Source organism: Aphelocoma coerulescens, chromosome 9 (genome assembly GCF_041296385.1).
Source record: "Aphelocoma coerulescens isolate FSJ_1873_10779 chromosome 9, UR_Acoe_1.0, whole genome shotgun sequence".
Taxonomy (NCBI): Eukaryota; Metazoa; Chordata; class Aves; order Passeriformes; family Corvidae; genus Aphelocoma; species Aphelocoma coerulescens.
The window spans coordinates 26,439,674-26,452,085 of NC_091023.1; the positions used below are offsets into that span (position 1 = coordinate 26,439,674).

Sequence of the window (12,412 nt, forward strand, 5' to 3'; positions counted from 1 at the left end):
ACACGGGTCTAATCGAGACCTACTTTCAGATACATCATCTGCTATGAGACACCCTCCAAACAAGCATTTTATAGCACATGTTTTCCCAGCCTGAGGAATTAGCCAACACAGATGAAGTATTTTGGGGCAGGTATTGGGTTCACAGCATGTGAGAGGCCACATTACTTCACTGGAACAACTTCTCTGGCTGACAGCCCTCGTCTGGATGCGCCAGCCCCATCCTGTCATGCCCAAAGTAAAACAATCAGAATAAAAATATAGGAAGACAATAAAAGTGTTGTTTCTGTCTTGCTCTCATCATGGCCATGTCAAAAAAGACAATTTCAGGGTTTTTTTTCTGTAATCACACACTGCTCAAGAACTGCTCAAACAGGATGATGGACCCCCAGTTAACCAAAGCACGGTGACGAGCACAGACCCCACAGACAGACAGAGGACAGATGGAACACACCACCCACTTCACTCTGACACAAACCAAGAACTTCCATGATCTGCTTTTCTATGACATAGCTGTTCACAGAACATCCATCCCGTTTGTCAGTGTCCAGGCTCCCGGCTGTATTCCAGTAGGGCACAGCCCTTTCACAACCTGCCGTGCCGTGGACAGAAAACCAGAGCAGTGCTTGCCCAGTACAGACCAGTTAGTGCAATGGGCATACTGGGATGGAGGGCAACATCCCCAGAGCCAGGGTTAATGATCAGCTCATTCTGTAAACACCAGCTGGATTCTCAAACTCAGTATTTAAAGTTGTACTCCTTCTAATTAAGTAGTGACTATAGCTACATGTCATAAAAATCAGATTGCAAGTAACTAATCATTAGCTCATATTTTAATTGGGTTTTTTTACTAAAAACGGCATACTTTGTGTCTTGTGCTTTTGAAAAGGATATAAAGAAAGATATGAAAGATACTATTACAGAAGGAGAGAAAAAAAAAAAAAAAAGAAGTGGCACATCCAGACAGTACAGTCTGCATGTTACAGGCATGAAGCAGAAACCATCTTTAAAATAAGATTTAAGGAGCCCAAGGAATCAAAATCAAGCCTGTCATGCTAAGAAATACTGTTGGAGAAACTTATGTTAAATGCTGTCAGTACAACAGGCTGAATCACTGTAATGACAGGCAGCAGCTTTAAGAAAAACTGATTTTTCTGATATAATTCAATATAGGAATAAAGTAGTATGAGTAGCTAAGAGGAAGCATTTAACTATGTTTATCTGTGTAAAGCTATATTGGGTGCTATAGAGAGTGGTCTGAAAAGCATTTTGGGAGGTAAACAGGCATATTCTTCCCCACACAGGCAGCAGGTCTGGAAAAGCTGCTTTCATAAATATAGCAAAAGTCACACCAAACCCCTTGGAACCTTGTGTGTCACAGTAAGCAGAGGAACTGCTAATGAGAACAGGATAAGTGTAACTAAACATTCATCCCTCTCTATTTATTTTAGTACAAGGTCAATTCTGATTTTATTTCTTCCCTTGCCAAGTTACACCAAACTCTCTGCCCAAAGGTGTTGCAGGCAGGAGAAAACAGACTGAATTAATCTCTGATGGGAACAGGAAAAGTCATTTTGGAATCCTTTGAGGTTACTACTGAAATCCTTCTAGGAAAGAAGAGAAATCAAAGCAGAGGAGAGAGCATCTGCTCATCAACTCCAGCTCCATGCACAGGATGAGGATGAAGGACGTGCACTGGTCCTGGGGGAAGGCAAGGATGAGGCTGGTACAGGCACCTGGGGGTCACAGCACTCCTCCTGAAACACAACCAAACCCTGAGTTCAGAGGGATTTTATGGAAATCAAGCCATCTAAAGCATCTTGTGACACTTCTCTACATGAAGCAAAATGAGCAGCATGAAGCACCACCATTTTGTAACAAGTGCTCTGAAATGCACAACAACTAATTAAAAGGAAATAAGAAAAAACACCCTGCAAGCCAAATGGGCACTGAAAATAAATTGCTCCCAGATCAGGGAAAGCTTATTTCTCTGTACAGAACTATAGACACAAACCTCAGAGAAGCCAGCATTTCTTAGGTTGGTCGATAGCTAAAGCAAACCCTGCAAAAATACTGGGTCAAAATACAAAGAAACTAGAATGTTGCCATATACCATAAAAAAAAATAATCATTAGGATGATAAAGTACTTCCTCTCCAGTCAAAAATATATTGCTAGATATAAAATTATCGCAGTTGAACCTCATACATGAGTTTTTAAATTCAGGCCTCTGTAGAAATGTGCTCTAACAGGATGATTTTTGTTTTCCCTGGCTGCTGCTCACCCTGGAGAGCCCCCAGCCATTGTGCTCCTGCAGGAGGAGGATTTCCGCTAGTAAACCTGCCAGGGAAACACAACCAGGCAACCCAGGAGCTGTGTTTCGTTAGGAGAATGGAAAACCCCTCAAGCACCAGGAACTGTTCAATAACAAAGCAGATGTGAGCGGCCCAGGGTCCACCAGGTTAAGTCATGTTTGTTTGGAGACTCTCCATAGGCTTACCAGGGGAAAGGAGACACAGGGACTGTTTGTTTAAAGAAAAAAAGAGAAAGTCCCAATTACTTTTAAAACTACCATCCCAAGGATGGAGGGAGCCCATGGGAATGATTCACACATCCCGAGCCATTTGCCAGATCAGCCGAAGACAGAAGTGTCCCTGCAGAGCCCGGGAGGCAGCTCTGGGCTGGTGCCTTGGCTTACAGCTGCTCCTTGTCCTTCCATTTACAGGGCATGCTTCTGAGTAGTTTTACTTGTAATCCAGATCTAGGGATTAGTTTTTTGTACATTGCCTCTCAGTTACTACAACTGCAGAAGCCACAGGCCCTGCTTCCATGTGCCACATTTCACCACCTTCCTGCCTTAGCACAGACCAGTTTCCCCTCATGTTGCTGCATGAACGCTGAACACACATTTCCGTTGCTAGATAAACCAAACTGGGTCACTTTATTTCTCTACAGTTACTCCTGATTCCATCTGACTGTCCCACCACAGCCCAACACCACAGTGCACATACAAGCTCTCTCTCCAGCAGATCACTGAGCCAGGCTTTCCCAAGAAATGCCACATTCAGCAATAATTTCTTCTGCTGTAACTTAGTTATAAAAGAGACCTTTCAGAATTGCCACCTCATTCTTACCTGTTCAGCCTGCTCCTTCCTTGTGCACCTGTGGCACCCACCACCACAGCGGGCAGGGAGCGCAGGATCCTTGTGCAGGCAGGGAAGCAGCCCCACGGCTCCGATTTAACCCCTTCGGGCCCCACATCCTGTCTGATGGAGCTCCTGGGCCAGGTGGGATCCGTTCCCTCCTCTGGCTTGTCAGCACTGCCCACTGCCTGCTGCTTCGGCCCCTCACCTGGGCAGGGGCCACTGCCCAGCCCCTGCCCAGCACTGCATCACCTGGCTGCCTGGCTTAACAGCTCCCTCAATGTATTTCCCCCAGGGTGTTTGGAAAGCTGGGCTGTGCCTGGCTCAGTCCCCACCTCTCCCATCAGAAAGAAGGAATTGGGCCAACAGCAAGTGGGCTGTGTCTGCTCCTGAACAGCATTCACCAAACAGAGCAGGTCTCTGGGAAGGAAAAAGAATTCCTAAGACCAAGCCTTGGAGCAGCCAAGAGCACAGGATTGATTTCAAAAGGCAGCAGGCAAGCTGCTGGATTGCTTTATTTATCAAATAATTTAATTGTTTCATCTGGGTGCTTATTTGTGAGACCTTCCATCCTGTGACTCTTATGTGGCTGTGTCAGGAAGTGAGGCAAGAGTGCAAGAATGAACAAAGCAGCAGTTAAATGTTCCACTTCACTTATGTGGGTCAAAATCTCGATAAGACACAGAAGACTGAAAGGAAGATGAGTCTTACAGGCACCTTGCCCTGACATCAGATCCCTGCAGAGCTCTGCCCCCAGGTGTTTGTGTGCTCAGGTCAGACCCTGATGCTGCTGATCCAAAAGCTGCTTTGAACAAACATGTAAAGCTGTAGGTGTTTGTAAGTGTGTTGCTGCACACCTCAGGTGCTGCTGAGGTGAGCACACCTCACGGGGCAAAGGAGAGCATTGGGCTGACATACAGACTGCCCAGAGGGTAAAGTTCCTCCTGGGCTCTTGGAAGATTATTTTTAGCTTAAATATTTTTAGAAAGTGAAAACCAAATTGAAAGCAAGCAGAAGTCAGCTGAATTAGTATCTTCATTACTGTCAACATGAGCAGTTAAATGCTGAATCGCCAGTGTGGCAGTGACATGGTCAGGACACCCTGGTGGGAACCCATGCAGAGGCCGTCAGCTCATTCCAGACGTCCAGGGCTGGACAGGCAGCCACCCCTCACACAGCACAGTGCTGAATCCACGGCCCCTGTGGCAGCCTGTGGGCAGTCTTGTTCTTCTGGAGACATGTTCCCATAAATCATTGTTAAAATAATGCAGAGCAGGAGCTGCTGTGGCACGGAGCACTGCAGAGAACTGGGGGCAAGGAGCAGAGGCACCTGAGCCCAGAGCAGCACTGCCTGGGCAGTGGCAGGGCGGGAGGTGATGGGAACAAAGGCAAACCCTGGAAATTCCCTCTAAATGACAGGAAAAACATTGTAGGATGTTTGACACATTCCAAGCTGCAGAGGATCTGAGGTTTGGTTGGGTTTGGAATGAATAAGAAGTAGATCCATGTGCTGTCTCGTGGGTGTGGGTGTGGAGCTGGTTGTGAATTCCCTCCAAAGACAGGTTCCTGCAGCTCCGTCCCATCCAAGCAGGCATCTGCTGGAGAGCAGCTCTCCCTGTCCAGCTGCCACGTCAGGCACATGAAGAGGTGACTGAGCGTAGCCAGTGCCTTGGCCCTGTGTTTGCCCGGGAAAGCGGCTGCGGGGCTGGGAGCGCTGAGCTGGGCCGGGCAGAGCCGAGGCTGGCCCCGCAGCCCCTCGCCCTGCCCACGCCGCTCTGCCCAGGAACAGTTATTTTTAGGTCACTTACCGCCACTAAAACATACTTGGACTGCTTTCAGGCTGACTCACAGCTGAATTCCTGTTCTGGAGGCATTTTCAGTCCACACCCAAAATAAGGGAAGACAAAACAAAATTGAACAAAAAACCCCACTGTCTGGATCAGAACCAAAGCCCAAAGCCTGTGTCCAGCTGTACTAATGCCGGTGCCTGCAGCCCAAGTGTGGCTCTGCCTGGGGTGAACCTGCACCCACAACCCACAACCCATTGCTCATACCCACACCTGCACCCACCTTAGCCCTGCTTAGCCCAGCTCAGTTTAACGAGGTAGTGCTTTGGAGCTTTATTAATTTAAATTTGTCCATGTACTATTCAGGAGCAGAAGAATTAAGCAGAGAGGAACATGTGTGTGATTGTTGAATATGTTGAATGTAGTGGCTTTTATTCTATTTCATCACATTTTTAATTGCAAGACCAGCAGCACCACAGTAAACTGTGTAAAGATCAGAAGTTTCACTCATTAGTTTAGAGAAAGGGAAGTCATGGAGACTTTAGAGACTGCCACTAACCAAAGGTACAAACCAGGGTTGTCTCAGAAGGGGGAAGGGACCAGAGCCCAGCAGGTCTTTGAATCCCTTTGAGGTGCCTGGGCTGTGTCTGGAGCTCCCCAGCTGGAGAAAACCTGCCGTGACCAGTGCAGGTCACAAGCGACCAGGCACGGGCTGGGCAAAAACAGCATCACTGTGATGAAACCAGGTGCTAGGATGCTGGGAGCTCTGTTCAGCACTGGGATCCCAGGACACAGGCACTAGTTCTGCCTTTGCACCTTTTTGATGATGGATCCATGGTATATATTGACAGAAAGAGCGTATATTTGAGGCTGATGATTACCTGTGGGTAAATGCCGTGCCAGTGTGTACACAGGCAGGAACCCATAGTGACTCAGTCACTTAGGAGGAGCAGATGACCCTACTCACCTCAGCAGACACAGCAAAACAAATAGTTGAGCATATTAATCCATAAAAACTGTCACTACACATTGTTTACTAAGAGAAATTAACTCCTGGCCATCGATACATGGGCACAGGATGCCACGTGCTGTACAGACTCCTCTCTGGAGAGGGCAGTGGCACCCAGTGTGCCCGTGGCTCCAGCCCTGCCTCGGGGCTTGGACTGGATTTGTTGGGCAGGACAGTGGGGCAGGACTCAGGCAAGACCAGGGCAGTGACACCCGGATGCTGCTGGGCTGGCAGTGCCTCCTCTTCCAGCAAACCCAGCCTCGAGGAGGAAATCTAAATTGGCAAAGCAACTTGAGCTTCTACATGGCTGTTTCTGTGCTAAAAAAACCCAAAGCAGGTAAGTTCCTTCCACATTTCTGCAAAGAGCACAGGGTCACCTCCCAAGCAGGCACAGAAGTGCTGCTGCTGTGTGGGACTGGGGACCAGACCCTGCTTTGATAACACTGTGACAAGGCTGTGTCAAGGCACAGGACCATGTGACATGGACCAAGGCAGGTGTTGAGGTTTCATGGACACTCCAGAGATCAGCAAATAAAGTAAAACAACACAGAGGAGACTTTTTTCTATTTTTTTAAGCAGTTTATTGTCCTGGGGCTGGTGCCACCAGCACAGCGAAGCACATTGCAGGTGACTGACACATCAGAGAGCAGAACCCAGGATGACTTGGGTGAGACTGGATGGGTTCCCGTTCCCTGTGCTAGGGAGCAGTGAGTCCCTGGGCAGGCCCAGGGCCCCTCGGTGCCTGCAGGGGTGCAGGCAGGGGAAGGGGCTGCCCACACCCTGCCCACACTCCCTCCCAGCAGCTCCTGGTGCAGCCCAAGCTCATAGGAGCTCATTCCTCCATCGATCCTTCCCCTGTCTATTTGAAGTCAGGTCAGTCCATTGGAGAGTAACTTGTGCTGCTGATTGATCCTGCAGGGATCAGGCAGGGACTCGCTCCTCATTAGCTCCTGGTTCATTAGTAGAACTGCTAATGAAGTGAACTCCGAGGTCCAAATTCTGCTTCAGGCTATAGATTCCACTGGCACTTGTATTAAAGACAGGTAGCTCCATACTCTGATAGGTGGCTGTGAGAGCCATGTGAGGGTGCCTGGCTGTCCTGGTGATGTATAAAGCACATTTTAGCCCAGCCCAGGCCCACATTATGGCTCACAAAGCAGCTGTCTGAGAGCAGTGCATTTTCCCTCGGAGAGCTGACTTGATGGTCTTCTGATTGCAGTATTAATGGGCTGTGGGACGTCACACTCCGAGAGCAGGGTCCCGCTGTCCTGCTGGGAGCCAGCATCCCTCCCAGAGGCAGCTCAGCAGAAGGTCTCCCATACAATAAGGTAACGGGTGCATTTAGAGGAACACAGTCAGCTCATACCTATTCTATTGCATAGATAAAGTTATCTAAAAAAATGGCACATTGCTGAATGCTCTCCCTAAGAGGGTTTCCTCCCAGACCTCTCCCACTACAAGGGGTCTCCTTACTCGTTCACTTCCCAGTGGTTGTCAGCCTGCCCAAGACCTGTCTTGTTTTGGCCATCAGCATCTCTCTGAAGTGGTCACCCATTAGGAAATAAAAAACAGGATTAATGGCACTATTTAGAAAGGCAAAGGGTCTCGTGATGACGTAAATGGTGCTGATGATTCCCTGTGTGCACTCAGAGACGTTCAAGGCCGGTATGCGGGATGCGAGCCGGATGTTGCGCATGACGTGGTAGGGAGTGAAGAGCAGGGAGAAGATAACCACGGTGAGGATCACCAGAGTAAGGGGCTTCTCGAGGGTCAGGGCAGAACTGAGTTGCTCTCTCCTGTTTTTAAGAAAACGAACCATCTTCACATAGAAGCAGCACATGATCAAGAGAGGGATGAGGAAACCAAAGACAGTCAGGAACATGCTATAGATGAGGTTTGTCGCGGGGTCTCCAGAGCTGGCGTAATCAAGACACTTGTAATCATTGGTGGGTGTTAGAGGCTCCAGGAAATGCACCAGTGGCAGCAGCTCCAGGATCACCCCAATCCATATGGCAACGGACACCATAACAGCTGTTCTCCTCTTCTGTAGCATGTGGTCCCTGAAGGGGTGTTTTATGAGCATGTACCGGTCAACGCTGATAGCGGTGAGGAAGAGGATGCTGCTGTACAGGTTGGCATGCAGCAGGAATCTGTTGCTGTGGCACAGGATGCCATCATTTGCCCACTGATCTTGGGAGTAGCTGTTCACCAGTATTGGCAGAGTGCACAGAAATAACAAATCTGAGATGGATAAATTGAACAGGTAGATGTTGCCGCTTTTCCATTTTTTCAGGCAGAAAATATAGCCAAACACCACAATGGTGTTTCCAATGACGCCTAAAATGAACTCAAGGCTGTACATGGTGGAGAGATAATACTTTTCTAGTACTCTGTTCGTCAGCAAACAGTCACTGGTCTCGTTCACAGCCTGGAAAATCAAAAGGAAAATAATAAACATCAAACCCAAGTAAAAGATCATTGCGCAGTTATTGTTTTGTCATTGCTATAATCAGTGAATGCAGCCTGCTGTTTCCTTCCAGCCTACAGGGTAAGTAGATACGTGACCTCAAACAACGTCTCACACATGGGATCAGTACTTGCAGACACTGATCAGAGTTACTGAACAAGATGAAAACTCGTCTGAGCAACGACCTGTGTGAGGAACTTGCAGCAGGAGCATCACCTGAATGAAGGCATCAGTCACAACGTGCCAGCTGCCTCTTGGCCAAACCCAGGGCAGTGCCAGGGGCCAGGAAAGTGAAACCAGCCCATGGGTCCCCTGTCAGCGCCTCGTGGAGTCATCTGCCCCTGTTACCCAACTCTGGTCCCGTGGGTCCTCACTTGTCACTGAGGCAGAGGTTTGCTGACAGGGCTGGTGAGGGATGAGCACATCGACGGCAGCGCGGCCGCGCTCTGACAGCGCTGCTTGGAACTCGTTAGGAAGCCAGGAGAGATGCGTTTGCTAAATTAACCCAGCCCTTCATCGGGCACTCTGCGCGCTTTGCTGGTAACTGGGTACCAGAATCGCACGGAAGATGGAGCACATCTCCTGTGTATTCTGCCAAAGCTTTCTTGGAAGCTGCATCACACACGAGCTTGCTCCCTTTCTAAAGGCTGGTTAAAAAAATGTTTTCAGCTACAGGGAAGGAAATAGAGCAGGATCTCAAGTGTTTACTCCTTTCCCTCCTCAGCAAAGCCACCTGCCCCTGCTGCAGGGAGCTGCAGGACTCAGACAGTTTTTGGTGAGAGCTTTGGATAAAGTGTCAGCAAACAATTGGAAACGAGGGAAAACGAAATGCCAGAAACTGGGATATAGATCAAAACTGAACTCAAGCTAAGGTTAAGCATTTCCAAAGCTGCTCTCATGTCAAGAACTTGTTCACAGGTCTCTGCCCTCAAAGAACTGTATTTCATTTTGAAGGGAGATCATGAGGCAGAACAAAAACTTCCTAAAGCTATTTCCATCAAGTCTCTACACTTACTCTGTGCCCCCCAGGAGACAGAAATGCTACAGAGAGTGATCGCTCTGCTCAGAGTGACCTCACCTGCAGCACCTGCCGAGCCCTGGCTGCTCGGCTCTTGAGGAGAAACTCAACACCTTAGCGAGATTCTAAATCTAGAAAGCACATCACAGTCATTAGCTCTTTAAATAGCAATAATAATTTAAAAGTTCGATATTGACAGATGCATTAATTTAGCAAGCTGTTAGAAAAAGGCTGATGGATCACTTAAGGTAAGAAGGTAAAGCAGTTAAAAGCCCACTCAGAAATGGGCTTGGTAGAGGAACAGAAGAGGCTGCCCAGCACTGGACCCCTTACCATGCCCAGGGCTGTGGGTGCTGCCTCCCCGCTGGTGCTCCAAGTCCCGGCAGAGCTCTGGGATCGCGGGTGCAGCCCCTGCCGCCGTCACGCCGCGTTTGCGCAGGGTTCGGTCATTAATGAGTCAAGGCAAAGGCGGGATCTGTTTGGCTGAGCTGCCGAGATGCGAACAACACTTCCCCTTCACAGGAACCCATTGGGAAACCAGCCGGGCCTGACGGAGGGAGAGGGCACCCACTGCTCCCATCCCACGCCCTGAGAGATAGCCCGGGCTGCAGGAGGGCAGAGCTGGTGGAAAGAACACTCAGTTTTCATACAGTAACACATCACCACCAGTCCACAGCTCGCTGCTTTATTCAGCATTGCTATGTAAATTAGTGGCAAAGATAAAAATATAATAAATGCAAGTGCAGAATGACCAAACCACACAGTGACTACTTCCACTACCCTCTGCCATGGGCAGGGATACCTTCCACTGGACCAGGCTGCTTCAAGCCCCATTCAGCCTGGCCTTGAACATCCTCAGGTATAGGGCAGCCACAGCTTCTCTTCCCTTTTTTCCCCCATCCCCTTTATTGTGATGTACCTCACAGTTAGCAAATATTAACCCTATTAATATATATAAAAAGCTATTGTAGCTTTTCTCTGTGGACAAGGCAAATAAATCAGCTCATATTTAGACATTACAGAAGCTGATTTAAAATTTCCCCCATGGCTAATAACCAATACTGGCTTCTCATTTACCCGCTTTTAAATATCTTGTTCATTCAGGCAACTGCTGTTGCACTGAAGGATAAAATAGGGCTGAACAAATGGAGCATTTCTTCCTTCCTGCTGCAGTAACTCCTCGGAAAACTGGTGAGGGAGCAAGAACTGCTCCTTTATGTCATTTCAGTAGGTTTAGATTGGTCCCTGCTTTGCAGCTCTGTGACTATTGTAGAGTTGATTGTGTTCCTAAGCAGTTTTCTAACCCTTAGTTATTTTGAGGCTCTCCCAGTCACACAAACTGGCCCCTGTAATTCCACTGCCTTCCAGCAGCCCTATCCGTAATAAACACCCGAGCTGGGGGTCCCAGCAGCAGCTCTGTGGCTGCTGCAGCATCGGGTGCTGGCACTGCGCGCCCGCTGCCTCCCGGCGCTCCTGGCACCGCAGGCTGGAGCCGTGCTGGCCTCTGCTGGGGAAGCTCCGTGCCGGGCTCCAGCCAACCCCGGCGGGGGGAACCGGAACGAAACCCCACAGCTCGATGGGGCAACCCCGGCTGGCAGCGCTGGGGCCCCTCTCCGAGCCCTGCACGGGAACAAGGGGCTGAGTGCACGGCCTGAGCACGCTGGAAACAGCCCAACCAACACTTCCAAAAACACCAGAAACGCAGGAGTATTGTCACATTCTGGGGTTTGGAGTTTCAGGGGTGGTTTGTTGGGTTTGTTTTTTTTTTTTTATTTTTGGGTTTTTTAACCAGTGTAGTACTTGAGCAAAACGTTAAGGATTCTGAAGAAATGGATAATGGGGAAGCCCTGACTGGTGGGGACACTTCAAGGATGCTTTGTTTCCTGCTTGACTCACTTGAAAGCATGAGCCCCATACACCTATCACTGCATCCTGTGGTAGGAGAGTCTGTGATCAGTCTCCCTGTGCTTGGGCATCCTGGGAGGGTTTGATCTCTGCAGCCAGAGCTGGCTCCAAACCGTGTTGTGAGCCCCTCCGTGGTGAGGCTGAGCCTTGTCCTTGACTCCAACCACCAAATCCCATCCTCCCTTCAAGGGAAGGCTTTTGGAGACGTACCAAAGCCTTCCTCTGTGGTGGTTTGTCCTGTTTTCTGGTGTGGATAAATGGTTTGCTTACTGCAGCTTCAGCCTCTCCTGCCAGCAACATCAATAGTGCAGCTTTCACTGTCTCATTTTTGCCTCACCAGGCATTTCCAATCCCAAAAGTCTATTCTAGGAACCTAAACAAAACATCCAGCCCAATAAATCATGACTCCACATTTAGGTGCTGGCGCTTTAAAGACATTTACTTCTGGTTCCAAGAGAATCTTATAAAAACACACAAGGGAAGATTGGCAAGTTTTGGCTGGCACTGTTTCTTAGAACAATAATTCTTCTTCTGCCTTACAGGTAGGCATTCAGTGTCCCTGACACAGCTGATGACTGAGCCACAGTGGAGGAAACACAATATTGATGGCAGCGTGGACAGGGAGGGTGCCCCAGGTTTGCTCCAGCTGGGCACCTCCAGCACCCCTGAAGGGGGGCAAAGCCAACTTAGCCCAACACTTCAGCCCCGTGCTGCTCTATCAGCAATGTCCCAGTGCTGCAGGGCAGGAGAACAACCAAAGCCAGTCTGGGTCACAGCAGGGAAACCTGCTGAGGGATGTGATGTGAGCATATCCCCTCCAAATCAAACAACACAACCATCCTCCCTAAGCAGTCTCTTAAGCAAGGTTGTCTTCCTGGAAACCCCAACCAGGCTCATTCCACTAGCATTTACAACCCAGAAATGCCCATCCTAGGGAACATTCTTGTGGACATGACCCTAAAACTGTATAGAATATCAGACCAAAGGTGTTACTGAGCAAAACCCCAAAGCCCATCTTCCTCAGGAATACTAAGAGGCTGTTAATTAATTCCAAATGTGGGAGGAATAGAACTGCAGTGGAACTGTC

The 12,412-nt window shown here is 48.9% G+C and overlaps 1 protein-coding gene across 1 annotated transcript; it reads right to left on the reverse strand.

Annotated features, from left to right (window-relative positions):
* Positions 1 to 6,572: 6,572 nt before the first annotated feature.
* SUCNR1 (succinate receptor 1) lies at positions 6,573 to 9,791 on the reverse strand. The gene is made up of 2 exons (XM_069024506.1): positions 9,754 to 9,791; positions 6,573 to 8,363 (listed from the first exon to the last, which is right to left on the reverse strand). The coding sequence occupies exons 1-2, from the start codon at positions 9,754 to 9,756 to the stop codon at positions 7,413 to 7,415; spliced, it is 954 nt and encodes a 317-aa protein (XP_068880607.1). The 5' UTR covers positions 9,757 to 9,791; the 3' UTR covers positions 6,573 to 7,412.
* Positions 9,792 to 12,412: the final 2,621 nt, after the last annotated feature.